The sequence below is a fragment of the Cinclus cinclus genome, chromosome 3, assembly GCF_963662255.1.
Source record: "Cinclus cinclus chromosome 3, bCinCin1.1, whole genome shotgun sequence".
NCBI classification, from domain to species: Eukaryota; Metazoa; Chordata; class Aves; order Passeriformes; family Cinclidae; genus Cinclus; species Cinclus cinclus.
In genome coordinates, this window is record NC_085048.1 from 89,479,099 (window position 1) to 89,500,842 (window position 21,744).

General features: G+C 43.4%; 1 protein-coding gene across 2 annotated transcripts; it reads left to right on the plus strand.

Annotated features, from left to right (window-relative positions):
• Window positions 1-1,789: 1,789 nt before the first annotated feature.
• On the plus strand, window positions 1,790-17,143 carry UTP25 (UTP25 small subunit processome component). Of its 2 annotated transcripts, none has more exons than XM_062490400.1 (12): window positions 1,790-1,890; window positions 3,097-3,136; window positions 4,323-4,572; window positions 5,327-5,509; window positions 7,629-7,717; window positions 9,080-9,490; window positions 10,562-10,781; window positions 12,809-13,011; window positions 14,250-14,432; window positions 15,081-15,193; window positions 15,603-15,848; window positions 16,634-17,143. In XM_062490400.1, the coding sequence occupies exons 1-12, from the start codon at window positions 1,790-1,792 to the stop codon at window positions 16,878-16,880; spliced, it is 2,286 nt and encodes a 761-aa protein (XP_062346384.1). In that variant the 3' UTR covers window positions 16,881-17,143. The 2 variants fall into 2 exon arrangements, with proteins under 2 accessions (XP_062346384.1, XP_062346385.1); XM_062490401.1 differs by having other exon boundaries at window positions 5,333-5,509.
• The last annotated feature ends 4,601 nt before the right edge of the window (window positions 17,144-21,744 follow it).

The window sequence follows — 21,744 nt, forward strand, 5'->3', positions numbered from 1 at the left end:
ATTGGTTTCAATGGTTAAATTGAAGTCAGGATGGAGAGAGGAAAAGGGGGTGGGAGTAGACTTTAAGCTACAGGACCAAATCTTCCAAGCTGCTAGAAGAACTTTCTCATTCTGGTGAAAAGAAGTGTCAATAAGTGGCCACAGAAGCAAGTGCTGACATTCAGAACATCACAAAATAATGAGATCAATGCATTTTTAATTCATAAGGCAATATTAAAAAGCAGACTGAAATTCCACAAAGTAATGTGAAATGTCATCATAGCCAGAATTTTGGAAAGAGTGTACAAACAATGGAGTCTGAGTCAGGATTACTGTCACCAAGGTCCTCTAATTTTCCCTTTTTAACACACAAGAATGCAATCCCCAAGGAGTTCCTGAGCTCTCCCGATTCAGCTCTGAACAGACTCCTGCTCTTCCTGCTGTCTGCCAATGCCAAATTTAAGTCAACAAGAAACAATTTTGCAATGTAAAAATGTACTGCCTTTTTCACATTCCTGTCAGAAGTGCGATTGATTTGCGATATTTTTCCTCTTAGAGAGTGTGACTGCCAACTTCACCAAAAAACCCTGGTAGTTGGAAATTGTTTATTTTAGTGTTGTTACATAACATGTTAGCTTTGACAGAACTTGCCAAAGGAATTTCTGCTGCTGGGCACAGCCAACTGCTGCTGCTGCATGTGTGCTGCAGGGTACGGGGTAAAGCTGGTCGGTAGAAAGGTTTGGATTAAGACAGTCTTCCCCAAGACAGAGGGGTTTATTGAAGGGACAGACCGTGGGATTAACAACATGCAGGAGTAACTCCTGGAGGTTTCTGTGTAACTGAAGTGCACTTAATGTCCTTGCTTGCTTCAGTCAAATCCATGGGTGCCCACAGGTCAAGATAGTCGAGAAGCTACAATCCAAATGCTAAACTCTTCCCCCCTTAAAATATCCCATGCTTCTGTCCCATTTGGAATTACTCTCACTTAATTCTTGTACGCCCAAGAGACAAACTTGAAACCTATTGTGTGTGCTTTGCACATTTCAACACCGTTTATAGCTCCTCATTACTAAATATTAGAGGCGATTCAGCTAGGTCATACAGAAACACGGGGATATATGGAATATAAACTTTAATGCAAAGAACTGAGAATGAATTTACTTCATTTGACGCAGTTTATGGTTGTTTCTGAAAAACTGTTTGTCTCCATTAGCAGTAAAACATGCTTAAGCAGCGCTCACTAAAATTCAGCAGCGACATGTCAGAAGAGCCAGAATTTAGTGAGGTTTAATGCGGAGACTTTAATTAACTTTGGCTTCCACCTTTTAGAATAATGCAGTCTGAACATAAAGGACTTGTATTGGGTCTCTTCCTCTAGCCTGACTGTAGAGGTTTTCCCAGAAAATGCGTGGCGTTTAGCAAAGCACTGCGGAGAAGGCTCTGTAGCCCCAGCAGTGCCTACCTGCGCTCCGGTAGCGGAAACACGTCACGGCCCGCACCAACCTGGGGTCGCGGGCCGCAGCTCCGGGACGGGATTGAATTTGCACACAGTCTGGGACAAACGTTCCCTGCCCGCACTTTGTGCTCCCCAGCGCGGTTCGCAGGCACAAACACGCCCTCGCTCCCGGCACGGTACAGCTGGCCGCCGCCGGCGGAGCCAGGCCCAGCCCCTGTGCTCGTCCCCCTCTCCGCCGTTCCTTCCAGCCGCCCGTGGCCCCGCCTTCCCAGGGTGGGACGCCCGCCCCGGCATCCCCGGGCTGCGGTACCGCCCCGCCCGGCACCCACGTGGAGCGGAGCGGAGCGGAGCGGTATGGGCAAGCGGCGAGCCGGGCGGGAGCTGCTGCGCAGCCTGAGCAAGAAGCAGAAGAAGCACCTGCGGGAGTTCGGCGAGGAGCACCCGTTCTATGACAAGTGAGTGCCGGGCTGGGCCGGCCCGCGCGGGGCCGCCCTTCGCCGCGGTTCGGTGCCGGGGCTGCAGGCCGAGGAGCCCCGCTCCGCCCGGGGCCGGCGGCCGCTGCCTCTCACGCTTCCCCTGCGCTCCCGGGGGAAGGAGGGGAGCTGCGGCCGCGCGGCTCGTGAGCCGGGAATCTCGGAAGCAGAAGGGAGGGCAGGAAATCTCCGCTCGCATTTTCTTACAGCAAATGTGAACTCTTGTGGTGCAGCCCGGAGGTTGCCGCTAGGAGTGGGGAAGCGGAGGAGTGCGAGGTGGGCTCCCGTTTTGATACCAGGCCGGCCTCTTGGCTTGTCAGGGTTCCAGCTTTCCCGCTGTTTCCTCTCTGCTCCTTTCTGATCTCGGAAAGCGTATGAAAATGGAGCAGCGAAGATCTGTGACGAGAGCCATTCCCTCCTCGGCGGGATGCCCTCCCGTCTGTCAAAACGACCGCGTTCCTTTTGTACCCACCTGTAAACTTCTGAGGAAAGAGCTGCTAAGTCCAGATGCTGTGTGACCTGTGGAGCTGCTGTAAAGCCTTTAGAAGGAGGCACACGGTGTTAAGGCCTGTTGTCTGTGTGTCCCCTCCTGGCCTGTGTGGATTGGGATGGAAGGCCTACTGGAGGGAATGTCCTGTGTGTCACCCTGTACAATGATGCTCAGTCCCACACAAGACTCTGCATCTTTTTTAAGGAATTGAGGTTAGTTTAAGCCCTGCTTGGACAGTGGCTTCCTTGAAGAATTGCAGTCCCAGCACTAGTTAATTAATGATGATTTTCGTTTAGTTTGTGTCTTTTTCCCACTTCACAGACCAATATTTAGTGCAGGAAGTACTCTCTGTCTCTGGTTAACTTTTGTACAAGCTACCCTTGTACCTAGATTATTTTAATTCCTTTTAAGATCTTATTTTCTGATTCACACTGGGTTTTACTTCAGAATTTTTATTGGTCTGTTGTAATGCTTGAGGACCTAGTCTTCATGTACAGAGGGTCGGTCGCATCACCTGAGAGTGCGACCCTTAAGGGGAAATGCTCAGTCTGTTTTCTTAGAGAAATGTGTGATGGTTTGCTTTTAAGCTTTAACTTCTTTAAACTTTATTAACTCATCACTTCACCTTTCCCCTCATTTCTTTCATCCTGCGTGTAACATCATTGGCAGAGTAAGGTATTTCAGTGCTTTCTTTTCAGGGTTTCTGGAAGACCAGAAGCAACTCAAATATGTGAACTGGTAATGTATTTTTATTCCTTCCTTACTTTTATTTTTGTGTAGTTCAGTGAAGTGAAAAACTTAGCCTTTCATGTTTCCAGCTTATTCAGTGTGATTAAGTCGTTCCAATTAGAAAACCTGTGTTTAAGAGAAAAAAAATGAATGTGATTTTTGTGTGACTCTGAATTGTTCTCTGTAGTGTCTAACTCAAAACTGTAATACCATGAGAGGGCAGAAGCAGCAGGAAGTAACAGCAGTTCTCAACTTTGTTGTGTATTACTTAGTCACAGTGAAAATTAGATCATGCTTTAAGTTGTTTTAGGAATGTTGATAAACTCAGTGTTGCATGAGTTAGGAGACTTTCTTCTCTGTTGAAAAAGAAATTTGTTAATACTCATTCTTCTTCAGATTGCCAGTGCTTTACTTTTCTTTCAGTCAGGATTTGGTAACCTCCTTTATCATCAGATTAATCAAAGACTTCAAAGTTATAAGTCAGAAAAAAATAATTACTCTGTTTCATTTGTTTCCTTTAGCATTTTTGTGCATTAAACTAGTATTTGCTGATTTTTTTTTTCCTTTTTGGGCTAAAAGAAACTAAGAAAGGAGTAAATGGTGTTGTGTTTATACTCATGGTTTCACTCTAGTTTTGGCTATAATCTGGACATTAGTTTGTGCAAGCCCACGACTGAACTGGCTCAAGTCTGGCTTGCTGGAACTGTAGAGCTGTACAGCTGAACCAAACCTGACCAACTCCCTGGGGAGCCATTGTCCACTGACAGCTATTTCACTTACCTTCTTGAAAGCCAGAAGCACTCGAAGCCAGCATGCTCTGTCCCTTTTATGGGTGCCTTTCTACAATTTTCAATCTCTGTGTGGTTTTCTTAGAAGAATCTGTTGCTGGTTTGGGAAATGCCTTGTTTCTGGAGATCAAATTCCTCACTCAGCTGAGACTGAAAGCACTGGGTTTTGTGATGCTTCAAGTCAAATAGGTGCAGAAAGAGGCACTTCAGTCTGTCTCCCAAGATGCTTTCAGAATCTGAATGGAGGTGTCCAGCATAGTTACTGGCATAAAATGGTGGGTTTTGAAAAATTCCATTGCAGCTATGAGAGGGGAAACATAATAGTGCAAGTAGAGGTAAGTGTACTTGCCTGCTGCTTTGTAGGCTGTTACTGTTATTGCTTTTTACACTTGTGTTTTCCTGTGCAGCCTGAGGATTCTGATAAATCAAGCGCAGAAAGCGATTCGGAGACTGAAGTGGAACAGGTCTCTGGGTATCATAAACTCCTGGCTACCCTGAAGACCTCACCTGAGTCTGAGAGTGAGGAAGAGGAAGATGAAAGTGAATCAGAAGAAGCAGAGGAAAGTGAGGCAGAAATGGACAGCGAAGAGTTTCAGGAGACTGGAGAAGCAGAGGGAGGTGAAGCAGATAAGAATGATGTTCCAGAGGAGGAAGAAGGTAGTTTGTCTTATCCCATGCCTCTCTGGAGAATGTTGGTTGTCTAACATAAGTTTTTAGCCAGGATACTGGTGTAGTCTGGCTTGTTGGCTGGGTGCTCTTCTTGCCTTGGAGACTCTGTTGCTCCATTGGCTCTGTGTGGGTGGGAGCAGCAGCTGCTGAAGCATTTAGCAGGGGAAAGGGTAGCTGTGCTCATTTTCTGCCAGACAGCCTGCTGCTGCTTCCTCAGATGTTGTTTGTGCAACAGCACAGAGGAAATCCACATGGAGCAGCAGACCAGGGGTTCTCACCCGCTCATGGGAGATGCAAGCTGTTCTCTGAGCAGCATCTGGCTTGACTGTGCCACACCAGAGAGGAGGGAAAGGTTTGTCTCACAGCACGGGAAAGAATATGGAAATTGGAAGGAAACCTCCGCCTTTACGGTGAGGTGTCCTCATTCACGAAGTCTGCAAAGAAATGCTGGGAGAGAGGAGTCAACCTTTAATAATTTCCAGTTATTTGGGGTCTCGAGAAACTAAAAGTTAAATTCCTCAGAGAGGTTTCTGCTTTAATTTTGTCTGGGGGAATCACATTTTGTGTTATGTAACATTTGGCATGCTAGACAAAAGTCATCTTTTTGGTAGAATACAAAGCCTGCTTTTATCTATTTTGGTAGAGTTTTGAGAGAAAAAAATCAGTAACTCAAAGGGAACAACATCTTCAGACAGTAACTTTTCCAGGAGAAAATACCCTGTTTCTTTTTGGCAATTGACAGCCACAGACACAGCAGAGCAGATGCTCAGCCAGGAGCAGGCTGATGGCACAGATACCTCTTGTGACCCACGTCATGGAGTAATTGAAGAGTTTACTGATGTGAAACACGAATCTGAATTTAGCTTGGAAACCAATTTCATGGAAGAGGAGAGTGGAGATTGCAATGCAGATAGGAGAGACAGCAGTTCTTCACAAGCTCTTCCAGAAGGTAAAAGACTGTGTTTGTGTTTAGGGATCTGCCTTTAGAGAAGTACCTGTAAACTTGTTTAAATTGTCCAACACCCTAGCGATGGGCTGTACAGCTTCTAAGTTCTTCCACTGCATTATTCATGCTGCCCACATGTCAGCTGGTTACATAAGGGACCCTTAACATTAATGCAGATGTGTAGATGGATCATTTGTTCTCTGTAGCCCCTGGGGACTGGGATTCATGTGGGATTTCTGCCGTGACTGGTAAAGCCTGAAGTATCAAGAGCTGGAGAAGGTGTGTGGAGTGTTCTCTTGTTCTGCTGCTTTAATAGTAGTTTCAAAAGCTGCTGTAATACAGAGAGCTCTGCAAGCCTTGACTGTAAGATATTCTTGGCACAAACAGCACAGGAGATAATCACAAAGCTGACCTGTGAGGGTATCCTTCACATCTCAGTGGAGTTAGAGGTCAGATTCTGAGAAGCTTGGAGCAGCCACAGTAATTTAGACAAATACTCAGTGCTCTCAGAATTTTGAAGGTTATGCAGAGGAGTCTGACTGCACCAGGATCGGGAGAGAATGAAGCATCTGCAGAGCACATGTAGTGTCTTTTAAGGGTGTATCCCAGAATCTCTGCACTGATGGATGCATCTGAAGCTCCAGTGTTGGAGTTGTCCCACCATATGTAACAAAATAACTGTGTTGCACCCCTGTGACGTCCTTCAGCAACTTGGCACGCACTGGCACTTGCGCGGCTTCCGCTCATGTTTAATGCTCTGTGCCTTTAATATCAGATGGCATAGTTTGAGAGAGAGAAATATGTTTGTAGCATCCCTAGTGATGCTGGCTTGTCATCTTGGAGCAGCAGCTGACGTTAGATCTGCGAGGCAGCCTGGGTGATACATGAAATGTGTGGAAGCATCAAAGGGCCATGTGATAGAAAAAACAGCTCGTTCTTGTTACCATGAGAATATGACTTAGGCTGCTAGCATTGCATTTTAATGAGAACAGTAGCTCTCCAACTGCATGCTAAGTATCCTGACAGCTTTGTTCCACCTATAAATGATGCACTACTTCTCAGTGGGTTCTTGTAGCTTGGAAGTGTCTTTATAATTTGTTGCAGAAAATGAACGACCTAAGATAGCAGAAGGGGGATGAATTTCTACTCTGGTCCTGGGGTCACTAAAATTGCTGAAAATGCATCCCATTACTCTCTCTACTTTATTGGGAAAATGCTGGAATCGGTAAAATTCAATGGAGGAGAGACCCTGCAGCACAATTAAATGATAGCCAATTCATTTGCACTTCTGGAAAGGTTTTCTTAGGTTTTTTTCAGTGTCACAATCAGTAAATCCCTTGACTTTTGCCTGGGTAACTTCTGTGTGGGCTGGATATTTGTTGGCAAGCACCAGTGTTCCCTAATTAGTTTCTTTATGCAGTGCATGCTGCTGTGCTGCAAGCAGGATACAGGGCTTGGCTTTCAAAATTAACTTTGCATGTGACTTTGTACGTGCCAGTGTCTTTGAGTATAATATGATTTAACAGTTCTTTGTCTCTCCTTTCCTTTCCAAAAAGAAATGCTGATTAGATAAATCGGACTTTTTCTCACTCTAGGCAATTTTTACTCCCTTCTCTAAAAATCACCTAATGTTTTTCTGCTTTAATACAAACTGTGTTCATATCACTAGCCAAAGCCCTGGGCAGAACTGTTTGTAAATTTGGAAGGTTAGAAAGTTCACTTGGGACTTTAATAGTGACAGCCTTTTTCACATGCAAGCAATGGACGTGTCAGAGCTTAAGGCAAAAAATTGCCACTGTTTTCCACTACGTATTGTTTTCCTATCTAACATTTGATTAGTGCTTGAAAATTCTAGTACTTCCATAAGTGCTTCTTTTTTCTTTTTTAAAAGCAATCTGTCAAATCTGTTCTCTCTGTTCTTTGCAGAGAGAATTTGACATCCTTTCTCTCATCTCCAAGTGCTTTGAAATAACTAGTTTTAATTGTGGCGTTGGCCAGCATGGAAACTGTTCGTCTCATTTGCAAATCCATTCTGCAGCTTGATTCTACTATTAGCTTCAATAGTTCTCAGGCTATTTTTTTTTGTTACTGTAAATAGATCCATTTAAACAGCACATGGACAAAGAACTTGAAGAAAAGGATATAGAGAAAATGTCTACTCTTCCTAAAACTTCAAGTCAAACCCAGGTAATAATGTTCTGTAGCCATCCAGCTTTCCTAAAGATGTCTGGATTAAAATAATCCCTTTTTTTTTTTGTACAGGTGAAGTAGATCACTATTATTATTAGATGCTGGCACTAGAATTATCGAGATTTTGTCACTGTGTTGTTGTTGAACTGTTTTCTTCACTTACTGCTGAGCAAGAGTTGAAATGTGAAGTCTGCTGTACTGGAGGTATATGGTGACATACCTGAAACATGTAGCTTTAGAATTTGAGCTGTAGTCCTAAAACCTTAACAAAGGGTGGAAACAGGTCTTGTTTCTGAGTGTTGACAGCACAGTGCCAGGGATGTGCTCTGCAGCTGAACTTCTGAGATGACCATGTACATTTCTTTTAAAAGTATTTGTGATGCACTTGTGCGTTCTTGCTTCAGGATGGCTCTGTCCCTGTACACATTTACAAGTGAAGGGGAATTTATTACTTCTATTACTTAATTCTGGCAATAATATGTGAATTACAGTACCAGAAAACCACCTCGTTGTTTGACAGAGAATATTGGTTTTCAAAAAACTCATCTTTAGACAAACCTTTGCTTCATAACTTTTCCACATCTGATTTTGTTTTGGAGAGTTGCCTACCATTCTGGTCAGCCATATGCTGGGTGACATTCATTGGAAGATATCCAGTGGTTAGTTAGTCAGAGAGAAAGCTGTGATTTTAAAAAAAAAAAAAACTTTTAAATTTAATTTACTTTTTTGGCACATGGTGGCCATAATTACCCGTGCCACCTGAAGCAATGCATGATATCTCTTTGCTTAAATTGGTGTAGCTACTTTATGGGGACAGTTGGGGACAACTTGCATGGCAGAAGGCTTAAAATTTTGGAGTTTTCCCCTACTACACTGATAGCTGTTCAAAATCAGATAGACACCCAACAAGACTGCATTTAACACCTGAATCACAGCTTCTGGGATTAGCCCCTAATGGGTTTTTTTCTTCTTTGATCAAAGTACCTACCTCAGTGGGGCCAGTTCCTAAGCACAGTTGGACTCCAGGGTTCTCATCTTGTCCCTGGTTTGAGCCATTGATTTGCTGGGTGGACTGGCAGAAAATTCCTCAGTTTCCTCTGGCTTGGGAACAGTTACAGACACATCATTGCAAAAGCCATCTAAATCCAGTGGGCTGAAATTTATTGTTGTTTATCCTGGCAGACTCTAAATGGGATTGCATATTGAAAAAAAGGTTTCCACTTGTATTATGAAAAGATAATTTCCTTGATTTTGTGAACTTGACTAAAGTTAGTATCACTAGCTGTGGTGATGTGCTTTCAAGTGTGCAAGGTTTGGTACACATGACTCCTCAGTGTTGTTGGCTTATTTTTTTTTCAGTGGCCAAGGCTGGGTCAAGTAATTTTTTCTTCCACTTTGGAGAAACAAAAAACTTTGAAAGCAGACAAAGAAGTTGATGTGAAACAGCTTCATCTCCACAAGCCTTTGGAATCCACTTGGCCAAAAGTGAATAAGCAATTTCTGTCTGCAGTGGGCAAACCAATTGATTCCTCTTTTACCCCGTTACAAAGAGAGCTCTTCTGTATTATGAATTCGTACCGGGACTTGTTCTATCCAGAAAGAGATGCTTTAACAAACGGAGAAGAGATCCGGCGCGCTTACTGCCTGCATGCCTTGAACCACGTCCTCAAGGCCAATGCCCAGGTGCTCAGCAACAACGCCAAACGGAGGGATCGAAAGCCAGGGACTGACACTGATGACCACAGGGATCAGGGGCTCACCAGGCCTAAGGTAAGAGAGCTCTGATTCCCTGATCCCCACCCTGGCTGCCTGCTTGGGCTGTACAAACATCCTGGTAGTTTATCCACAAGTATTGCTGCTCTCTCACGTGATGTGTTCCTGGGCATATGCTTTTCTACATCCCGTTATCATGCCTGGAAGTTGTCCTCCATGGCCAGGGAAAATGCTGTGTGAGAAGCAGTGAACTCAGGGTTGTTAGCCAGCCTGGTTCTGTGCCAAGCCATGAGTTTGATTTATCTCTTTTTTTGTCCCCCTATCAGCACAGACTGACAAGTTTTCCTGCTTCCATATTTAAATCTGCCAGTGCAGACAGGTGCCTCCACATCAATCTTCAGTATCAGTGCAGGTAGTGTAGGCTGTCACTCAATGTGGAATGTGCCAGAAATTCTTTTGTCCTTAGGCACTTGCCTCCATGGAAGGATCCCTTTTGTACCTGGGATTACCTCAGGGAATCCCAGCCCCACTGTCAAGGCCACCTATTGTAGTTGGGAGAGTGGGCCGCAAAGCAATTGTCCCTGGATTCGCAGCATCCTGTAGTTGATAACCAGGTGGATTCAGCTATGGCAGCCTGTCACCAGTGTGCCAGCTGCCTGTTGAACAGTTCCAGAGTTGGCTTTCAGTGTTTGCTGCATGCCTGGCAAATCTTTGGTTTCTATGTTGACTCCCCCATTAGCCATTTATATTTTGGACTTCTGTGCAGAGACTGTTGCCACCCATGCAGGAGCCAGCCCTTGACTCTGTCTCTGTGTCACAGGAGCTCTTGCTTGCCTAGGGGTTAGGGAGGACAGGAGAATGTGCTTAATTTTCAGTTCCCTTACACTGGTACCCTGAGTGAGCTGGGGAACCAGGCTGAGCTACTGGCCACGACCAGTTCAAGATACACTGGGATGCAGTGTATCTTCCCTCCCTGCTGCTCATCAGAATGGTTTTGATTTGATTGTTGGGATGCCTCACAGATCTTTTGGGGGCAGATCCAAGCCAAAAGTTGAATTAACATACCCTTAATAGCAATTATTCATATTTTATGGGTTATTCTCTTGTAACTGTTGATCTGCACATCAGGTACTGATGATAGTGCCCTTCAGAGAATGTGCTCTGCGGATTGTGCATATTTTCATCAGTCTCCTTGAAGTGAATGACAAGAAGAAGATAGATGTAAGTAATAAAAAACGCTTCAAAGGGGAGTTTGGCTCTGACCCAGAAGAGAAGCCCCCCAACCTGAAAAGACCTGAAGATTATGAAGCTGTCTTTGCTGGAAACATTGATGACCACTTCAGAATTGGTAATAACCTACTGAACAGATGATTTTTAGCTTGTACAGAACTGCTAAGTAACAGATTTTTCGAAATGACTAGGAGCTATCAGGGCTGAAAGTTCTTGTGATACTCTAGGCTGTGTGGTATTCCTGCTGGTTTTGCCCTGGCAACGTGGATTTTTCTGAAAATCTTTCTTGCCTTGTCAGAACTTAAAAAGGAAGAGAAATAGAGAAGTAATTATTTTCACATCAAGTTCAGAATAATTTAAAATGCAATGACAGCTTTATTCTAGAAGGACTGCCTGTACCTCATTTTGAAGATAGCCTTGATTGTGCAGCAAAATCTTTCAATGTTATAAGAAAAAATCTTTTGGTTTTAATTAACCTGTTCACAATGTCTCGTGTAATGGTTGGAACAAAATTAAAGCTCAGTACTAAGCAACTGAAGAGTTTTCTGCTGTGCTTCCCATGGTTTTCATGGAAGGAAATGAGTAGCCAGCAAGTAGGAGTGTTGGACAAGCAGAAAATGTGAGGCTGTTTCATGTAGTATTGTAAACTTATGCTGATTAGTAACTCAGTGTGCGGAGAGCTAGCTAGTGGCTTGGTTCCTGGAGCTGCTAAGATGAGAAGGCAGTTTTTCTAACTTAACTTGACAGATCAGAGGCTTTTGAAATACTGCACCTTGAAAGATAAATTGGCACCCCAAGAAATGTAATGATACAGTGGAAGATGTGAGCAGGTCACAGTCACAGCACTCAGTCTTTCTTCCTTCCCCAGTGAATATCTCTCAGGCTGGGAACATCTTACTTTCAGCAGCATAATAATTTTCCTTTTACTGCTCTCCCATACCACACTCTGCTTATTCCACTTACTAAGTGTTAAGAAATGTTTGAAAAAACTTTCAGTACTGTTAACTTGCAGAAGCAAATTATAGAAGCAGAATAATTTCTCTTTCTTACTGTGCTGCACACCCTGTTACTTCTGCACAAAGATCTAATTTAAAGCACATTTGTTATGCCTTATTGAAACCACCACTCTTTCACATTTTTAAACAGAAAAAAGACTTGATGTTTCTAAACTGTATATTCCTGTGGCAAGTGATATCTTCTTCCTGGAAATTCAACCAATTGAACCTTTCTTTTTTTCTTTCTTTTTCCATTTTTATCCTTGGTTTGAAATGGACAGCAAGAGGGGTTCCTACTGATGTCTCTGAAAATTTTGGAAGGGCGTTCAGCTGTACCCATGCTATCTGTCTTCGCATGGACAGGGAGAGAAGTTGGAGAGACTTTGTTGGGCAGATTGAAGGGGTGGTTTGAATGTGGTCTGGACTAGCTGCATTTTTAAGACCAGAAAAATGTGGGTTCTAGAAATACTGCCTGCTAGTTATGACACAAACTCCTTTGATTCCTTTGCTTTCATGTCTGTAACATGAGAGGTGATGCATAAGCTGGTTCAGAATGTACCCTGCAACATGTGGTGTGAGAGACAGTGTAGGTACAAGACTTCAGTCACTGTAACGTCAAGAACCTTGTCCTTTGTGGTTCAGTAGCAAGTCTTTTAGCCCTGTGAATAAAGGCAGTTGATCGTTGAGAGGTCCACCCCAAATCTTTTTGACAGATTAAAATAACAGTTACTATGATACCCAAAGGCAGAGACCAAAGTTCAGGATTCAGGGAGAAAAGAGCAGTTAATAATTTATGGGGGGGGGGGGGGGGGGGGGTTGTTTCTTTCTTAAGTTGTTCAGTTTGCTCATTACCCTGTTCAGCAGAAAATCAGAAACAAAGTTTCAGTTAAAAATTTTTGTTCAGATTATGAATAATCTTTGAAAACTAATACAGAAACGCTTTGCCACTACATGAAACATTTCAAAATGCTTGTCAAATGGGTGTGGAGTGGGTAAGCACTTTTTGGGGAGAGTTTGAGACAGATTAGTCGTGTCCAGCTATATTCATCAGTATGGGGGAAATGGGGGAAATTACTGTTCCAGTGCTTCTGGAAGAATGTGATTGATAATTGATGTTAACTGAAAAGTTGCTGTTGGTGTTGTTGGACAGGGGTTGCAATTCTGCAGAAGAGCATGAGACTCTATGCACCCTTCTACTCCTCAGACATCATCATTGCCTCTCCCCTGGGCATCAGGACTGTCATTGGTGCTGAGGGGGAGAAGAAGAGAGACTTTGATTTTCTGTCATCAATAGAAATCCTCATAATTGACCAAGCAGACATTTACCTGATGCAGAACTGGGAACATGTTCTGGTGAGTTTTTCATATATGTGTTCGTTTTTGTGTTGTGCTGTGTCTTGCTGGTCTGATGTTACTCAGTTTTGGCAGTGAGCGGTATTGCTGCTTTTTACTGACTAGATTGTAGACATGGATGTTTGTGTCATTTCCTTTCTCCATCCTGATACTTTCTTTATACTAAGAACATTCTTTCTACAGATTTTGGGTAGTATCAGGACATGTTCTCTCTAAAACTTAGTTTGGTGCTTCAGTAGTATATTTCATCAGAGGTGGTTTTTGGACAGTTTTAATTATCTTGCAGTATGAGAATGATGATTCCTGTAATCACATCTGGGAGAAATTATGCCAGCTGTCTGACTGTCCACTGTCTCAGTCAGACTGCAGCCATGTGAGGAATCTGTGCAGCCTAATTCAGGTTCCCTCAGAAAGCAAGCGGAACTTCTGCATGTCCTCATTGACTGCAGAGATACTAAGCATTAGTCATTTCCATGATTGTTTGGAACAATCATGTTTCAAACAGTATGAAGGGTTTCCTGTACATTTAATGCAAATAGAGCTCTTGGATTGTGGCTGGTCTGCAGCAGTACCCCTGCTTTTTTGCTTTAGATTAATAGAAGCTTTCAGTATTTCAATGGTAGGTTTTCTTTTCCATGTAAGAACACCTCAGAGGTACATGGACTGGAAATTTTGACTACATGATGTCCCTATGTATTTTGGATGAGTCCAGAAGGTCTTCTTTCCTCAGGAGTCTGAGAAAGGACACGTGAGCCTACACAATATCCAAGGAATGAGTCTTGGAGCCTGGTTTCTGTTTTTCCGTTTAGGTGTAACTGCCTGCCAAGTGGTGGCAGGGATGCCAGTCCTAGGCATTGTTCCCTGAGGGCAAAATGCAGTGAATTTCTTCAAACTCTACCTGAATGTGATGAGAGCTGAGCTGTGCTTGGGCTTCTTTTAGCTCAGAAGCCTTGGGCCCATTGACTCGAATATAAACAAATCCATTGTACTTGCCCCAGGAGAAGATGAGAAGGTTACAGTTCCTGGTGACTGAAGAGACAGTAGCTTTCAGATCTGTGGCAGGAAATCAAGTAAATTGCTCTTGCTGTGGTCAATAAATTCCAGACACTGGTGTCTAGGGAGATGCTGTTTGTTTATATTCTGTGCTGCCTTGCTGGTCCCTGCCCTCTCCCGCTGCAGTTAAGGCTTTTGCAGGCAGTCAGAGATGTCAGCAGTGACATGTGTCCATCTGTCTGCAGCACCTGATGAAGCACATTAACCTGCTGCCTCTGGATTCCCATGGGGTGGACTTCTCCCGAGTGCGGATGCTGAATCTCAACAACTGGTCCAAGTACTACCGGCAGACACTGCTGTTCAGTGCTCTCCAGAACCCCCAGATTAACTCTGTCTTCAACAAACACTGCTTCAATTACATTGGGCAGGTGAGTTCACAGAGGAGCTGAAATGCTGGTGTGGAATGGAGGGGGTGAGGAAGTGAAAACCCAACGTGCGGAACAATTCTGTAACTCAATTGCTGAGAGACTGTGTGTGCCTGTAAGTTCCCTCACCCAAATGTTTCAGTCTGAATCTCCATGGCATTACATACTGTGCCAGAGGCGTGAGGAACTGCTCCTCATGCAGTGATGTTTATTTGATACTTTTCTTTCATAGTAGCTGCTGTTTCATGTCAGAAATCGGATTTTGGATTTTTTCATTTGACAGACTCAAGTTATTTTGTTTTACTTTGTTGTTAAATAGAGAGTTCATCTGCTTCCGTTTTTTTTTATCTCCTACTATGTAAGATGCATGAACTGTTAGTATTTTGAAAGAAACAGGAAAAGTAAAAACTTCAGGAGATCATCTCAAATATCCAGGATTCAGGGCATAAGGAGTCATCGTGTGTTTAACAGACCTGGTTTGTCTATCATGACTGTCTGTAATTTTGTATTGGAGCTTTCTTAAAAATAGCCATGTGAACAGTTTTTCTTAAAAACAGCCTTGTCCTGTCATATGTGAGCTTCAGAAAGCTGGCTGCAGTGTGCCTGCCTTAGGAATGCTGCTTCCCTAAACACCCTGCTTCCTTCTCACAGGTGGCCGTCCGCAATGTGCCACTCACTGGCTCCATCAGCCACATCGTGGTCCAGCTTCCTCATGTTTTTCGGAGATTAGAAGCTGACAGTGTAACTTCTGTGATAGATGCAAGGTACTGTGTGTGTCAGACTGTTGTGCTGTGCCCTAATGACTGCAGTTTCAGATTTAGTGGAGTGTACTGCAGAGCACACTGTGGGTTCACCACAGAAGTGCATCTTCATTGGTCCTCAGGCGTAGGCTGGGCTCTGCACAGGTGGAGGGGAATACGGACCTTCTCCTTGCCAAAGGCACTGGAGAATACACTCTGGGGAAGGAATACCAATCTCTACCACAGTTGTGTAGTGCTACTAAGGCCTTTTAACTTCTACACGTGTAGAAATTCCGTGCAATTAAAAGAAAGAAAAACTTAGTGAAAACCTTTGGCAGTCTATTGTTTGATGATATTCCTGTCTGAGCTCATATCAGTATTACAAAGGTGAAGTGTAACTCCGGTTAAAACATATTTTTATTTTTTAACGGAGGTTTCAGTTTTTCATCGACAAAGTTCTGCCCGAGTACCGCGATGCCATCATGTCCCACACGCTCATTTACGTCCCGTCCTACTTCGACTACGTGCGCCTTCGAAACTACTTCAAGAAAGAGGACCTGAATTTCACTCACATCTGTGAATACACGAAAAAGGCTGCGGTCTGCAGAGCAAGGCGCTTCTTTCTCAAGGGAGAGAAGCAGTTTTTATTGTTCACTGAGCGTTTCCACTTCTACAAAAGGTGAATTGTGGACCAAGTTTTCCCTCTGAGTTGCGTGTGTGCTGTTCTGAAGGTAGAATCTGACCTTAGTCATAGGTGGGCTGTGCTGCTTTTTGAATCTGTTGGATCCCTCTGAGGACTTCTTTGACTGAAGTGAGAGTTGTTGAGTTTACTTTCAAGTTTTTGCCTATTGTCAGCAGTCCCTTTTAATATTTAGTTATGAGCAAAGCTTTACTCAGGAAGGCAAGTGTTCCAACGATGTCAGGACAGGATGATATAGCCTGCAAATGGAATTCATTTGGCCTTTTGTGTTCATCTGTGCTACAGTAATCTTACAAAATTTTGGAAGGGGTATTTAATTGGTTCAATAATGCAATACAGCAAGCTGAGGCCACTTGGAAAATTTGCTACGTTCTGACTGGAGCTGTTTACAAGTTCCTAATGGAACAGGATTTTTTTCTATTAGCAGATGTTTTGGCCAATATGTAAAGTTTCATGAGGCTTGGTCTAATCAGGCTTCACTGTATTAAAATCCAAGTTGAAGAGGCTGACTACTTCATAAACTGGTGGTGGCTGGTACTTTAGAGGAAGCCATTGTGCCTGGCAGTGTGAGATTTTGCCCCTAAATTCCACTTCTCTGTTTAGCCTTCAGTCCGTGACACAGGATGTGTAAAGTTGAGCCACAGCTGATGTGCATTGAGGTTGATGGAAATTGGAAGACTTCATAGAGGATTGATGTTTTAACATGCATATTTTGTAAAATGTGCCTCAAATTTTTATTTATTTATTTATTTTTTCTGCTGCAGGTATACAATAAAAGGCATTAGGAACCTCATTTTCTATGAGTTACCTACATACTCCCACTTCTACAGTGAGATTTGTAACATGCTGAAGGCCACAGACAATGGGGTGGATGCTACTTGGACTTGTACTGTGCTCTACTCCAAGTATGATGCTCAGAAATTGGCTGCAGTGGTTGGCATAGACCGCACAGCTCAAATGCTACAGTCCAAGAAGAATGTGCACCTCTTTGTTACAGGAGAAAATGATTAAGGGATTCTACAGACTGGATGATTGGATGGACCTGCGTTGTACTCCTAATGCAGATTTTTTTATTGCTTTTTAAAAAAGTGTTAAACTTTTTACTCCCTTTTATTAAATATTCTGTTGAAATTGTTCGTGTAGTACTAAATATTGTATTTCAGTACTCTACCCGGCAAGAAAGAGAGGATGTCATTCAAAAAAGCTGGGCTTAGGAGGTGTTTTCTGTGAAACAAAATGAATCCAGAACTATTTTTCTTGTATGTTAAAAAACTCATGGGTCAGTAAAGATTCATGCAATGGTAAATAGCTTTTGATTGGACTGTTTAATTTCATTTTCAGGTGTAGTAAACTCATGTTCTTTTCTCAAAGGAAAGTTTTTCTTCTTGTCTAGGATAAGAAAAATGCCCAAGTATTTAATGAGCCACTATTCTATAAACCTACTCATGGGAGGTGCAGGTAAGGCCTCTGTAGCACAAGTGTGTTGAATGAGAGTTGGATTTGCTTCAAGTTGACACCTGTGAGAATCATTAAATGTGCTTGGGTAGGAGCTATGGATTTGTGTTTTTTCCTGGAGTGACCTAAATACCCCTGCCTCCTATTTCCAACAGACCCTCTGAGCTGGTCAATTTTACCATGGATAAGTACAAAACCAAGGGATGCAGTTGCAAATGCCCATGGAATGGTATTTGGCACCTCAGGTGGAGGTGAGGTGGTTGGTTTGTCTGGTTTTTCTCCTGATGGTTGCATATGGACAACATGGGAGCATCATGGTGCTGACTTGTTCCTTTTCTTCTTCCAGGAAGCCAAGTGTAATTTAAAGGGAGCTAAAAGTAGAAGGATTAGTTTTTGTAAGCACGTGCTAGGACTGCAGGAAGGTTGTTCTCCAGAGAGGCAGGTGAGCCCTGCGTCAGCCCAAATGCAAGAAGGAAACATCCTGTAATAAGCTTTGAGGGAGTTCTTGTCAGGGAGGCTTAAGTAAATACACCAGAGTGAAATTATACTCCTGGCACATACTTTCTGCCAATTGTTGTCATATACCTGATTCCTGTATTCCTCAAAGGCTGTGAGCTCAAGTAGTTTTCATTTAGTAGACATGAAAATCCATGCAGTTCCTTGCTTTGCATTTTAAGTAATATCTGTTAATTTTACATACTCCGCTGTAGCACACAAGAATTAAGAGCCAGCCCCAGCAAACTTTTCCTGCTGGGCATCTGTCTCCTGTACAGCACAGAGTAGTAGTGGCAATCAAGGATTTTTATTGTATGGCCCAGGCTGGATGTGGAAGAATTATGGCTATGCATATGACAAGCACACAAAATAGGATTAAGGAATTTCCTTTCTACACCGGATGTACTTAGCAGAGATAATAGCTGACCTCTGAGGAAGCTAAAGTGGGATAACTGCTTAGGGAGATAAAATGATGTGGTGCAGCTCCTGTTTAAAGAAGCAGCAAGAGTTTTGTGCCAGAACACAAACTTAACTGCAAGGATTTTTCTGCCCACACTGAAATTAAAAGCAAAGTGTCTTGATGGGAGTAAGGCCAGACTGTAGACTGAGGTGCTCATTTTTTTTTTTTATCAGCTACCTGGGTTTGTTCCTAAGACAAGCATACTTGGAAATTTGAAATGTATATATCAGTGTCACATTTCTGATGTTGATTACTCATTATAACTCACTGATTGCCAAAGAAGTGTGTAAATGCTTCTTCAGTGCTTTCAGTAGGTGCATGGAGCTGCCAGCACAGAGCTTTGGAGAGCTTGTGCATGAGGGTTTTGTCCCCTGACAAATTCTTACTTGCCTTAGTAGACGTCAGCCACCACTGATCCTAGGCAGGAATTCTGCATAGCAACCTGTAGTATTGGGTCAGTCAGGTTTGCTGCTTTGGGGAGCTTCTCTCTGTACTGCTGTGAAAGGCCCCTTTTTTATCATCTTAAATAATTCCCTGGTGCACGGGTTTGTCCAAGACTGGTTCCAGAGACGGTGAGTTACTGGGGGATGGTGAGCACCAAGGTCAGAGTTTAGCCCATCCTGGATGTGTGCTCATGGACACAAATGCTTTGTTTGCTGGGACAACTGCTGGCTCCGAATGAGTTACTTCAGAGCCCATCCTCCTGGTGAAAATAAGGCTTACAGAGAGGTGGCTGAACCTAATGGATTTGTGTGGGGACACTAAGTTTTAATGGAATTCAAAGGGTTGGGGTTTTTTAAACTGTCCAACCCTTGTTCAAATTCTGACACAAATGGAATAAGAAAGGCATTACCAAATACGATGTTTTACCCATTTTTACTTGGCAGCATGTAGTCTATGTAGGGTATTTTTGCCATTTTTTCACAAGAGTGCACTAATGATGAGTAATTACTCATTTCAACAAAACAAATGCAAAACAATTTCCTGTTCATATTGACCTTAGTACCATACCTTTGTGAGGGTGATGGTGTTCTTAAGAATCCATTTTTTGGTCATTGTTTCAGGAGGATCTCAGAGTAATGACAGCGAATCCTGTATTCTCTGGGAAATGTGCTGTAGCATAGTGTGAGAGCTGACTGCCTGTCTAATATGCAGTGGTGCCAAAGCATTAGCACCTAGCTTTGGGAAATTCAAACCCAAGGGTAAAAATAACTGGTGTTAAGACGTTAAACAAGAATTTCTCCTTAGTATCTCCTGCCACAGGAAATTTCTAAGGAAATCCTACTAATGGATAACCAAGGGAAAGACATACCTGTCTGTAGGAGAATTGTTCTTGCAGCTAATGAGTCCATGTTCTAATGGATATCATTTTTTCACTAGCAAAACCTAATCAGGATAAGAGGTCTATTACATTTTGTTGCTCCTTTCAAAGATGACAAAGAGGCAATTTTATTTTTCTCTGACAATGTGTTTGCAGGATAGGAGCCAGCCTTCTGCTGCTGTCTGTATTAATGTGGAAGAGGGAGGGAAAGGTGACTTCGGGACAGTCTGTCTCCACACTGGAGAGCTGCCTCCTGGGAAGAGGCAGGTTGTTGGTTTTGCAGCAGTTATTGGGAAACATGAGACGAATCACATGGGAGAGAAATTGGAGCATTCCTGTTAACAACAGCAGAATTAACAATTACTTTACAGCTGTGCTGTCACAGCCTGCCAGGGTTTCTCAGCTCTGCATTAGTCATGCTCCATGGCCTCAGCCCCTGCAGTTACTCTCCAGGGTTTGGGGTTTTTTGGGGCTTGGTAACCAAGCGTGTCTGATGAAACAGTTTGTGGAGGGGGCAGTTGAGAAACCATCACGGGGGGGGATGTAGGAGCAGCCAGTGCAGAGAGGGAGAGGAGTGTGAGCAAGGACAAGATGCAGTCAGTCCCTGCTCTCCCCCAGCTGGCTGGGCTGCCCCAGCGCTGTCCCCTGGAGGCAGCAGAGAGGGCCCCTCCCTTCACCTCAGGGATCTGGTCACAGTTCCCCCTGAGAAGGGGGAAGGTGCTCTGGGGAGGTCACAGGGGTGAGTCTTCATCTTCCCCTCTGCAGAAGCCAGGTGACCCTTAATCCCACAGGGAAGGTGGAGGGCTGCTGATGTGCTGGCTGAGCTGGACCAGGCTGCAGCTAGGTGGGAGGCATAAAGCCAGAAGCCTGGCTGGAAAACACCACAGAGGATTTAAGATACACGTGTATTACTGGAGCCACAGCTCCTCCTGGCCAGCAGTGTGCTTTTGCCCACACTAGATCCAACACGTAAAACCCTGTGGTTTTAAATCTCATCTGTGCTGAGCTTGAGAGTAAAGGGTAATTGAATAGCCCAGGGCTGGTTGTATTTGAATTAACCATTAGCTTCAGTGGTGCTTGAGGGTTGCTTGTTTTATCAGGTGGACCGGGAGTTGGGCTGAGACCACCAGCTCTGGGATGGATAAAAAGCTAACAGGTGTGAGCTGGTAATGGGAATTGGTTACCTGAAATGGAGATGAGGGAAGGGTCATAACATTGAGTGGTACTTCAGGAATGAATATTTGATTATTAGAGAGGTGCAGGAATTTCAGTAAAGGACATGAGAAAGATGAAGGTAAGGTACAGAAAAACAACACATAGGACAAAACCAGGATTGTAAATGTGGAACAGTTGACAATGTAATTATGTAGCCACAACTAAAAACAGGAATTTGGCCTTGTTCTTTCAGACAAAACAGGAAAATGACACTGAAGTCCTACATGCTCTACATGACGTTACATTTCCAGGGTCAAACCCTTACCACTGATAGTGGCATAAGTCTAAAGAGATGTCGCCAGAATTGCTAGAAGAGAGGTTTATGAGGATGCTGTAAGGTTTCTTATTAGCCCCTCCTTCACACAAAAGGGGGACTTGGTAGCTGGGATCATAATTGAAAAACCATTTCCAGTACCTTGTTATTACTAACAAAGAAGCAGAAATTTCCATTTTATTTACTTGCCCTGGGTGTCAGGTGTCAAAAGCCCTCACTGCCATTTATTTAATATGTCAGTAAACAATATTGAGTTTAAAAATGTGTATTTTTAAAATCAAAGTAGGAAAAGCAGAATCAGTTTTGTGCAAAGTCATGAGCCTATGTATGACATGGATAAATGAGAACCAGTTAATGTAATTTTTTTTGTACTTTTACAAGGTTTTTGAGAAGCTCCTTGATAGGAGGGGCTTCTAAATTGTTTGGTGAGGCTGGAAGTATCATAGCAGCTCATTGCAACAAAAACCTCTAAGTTACTCTGTGCTATGTTCTCTGCTGACTATCACATTTCCCTCTCCAACATAATTTTGTGTTTTGGTCTGGCGCCACTCATTAACTTAATCACAGAATTAATGCTTCTTCCATCTGTGGAAGAATTTTAAAGGAGGGAAGCGTACCTGGCCTTGCAGCTGTTTGGAGCTGGGCTTAACAGGTA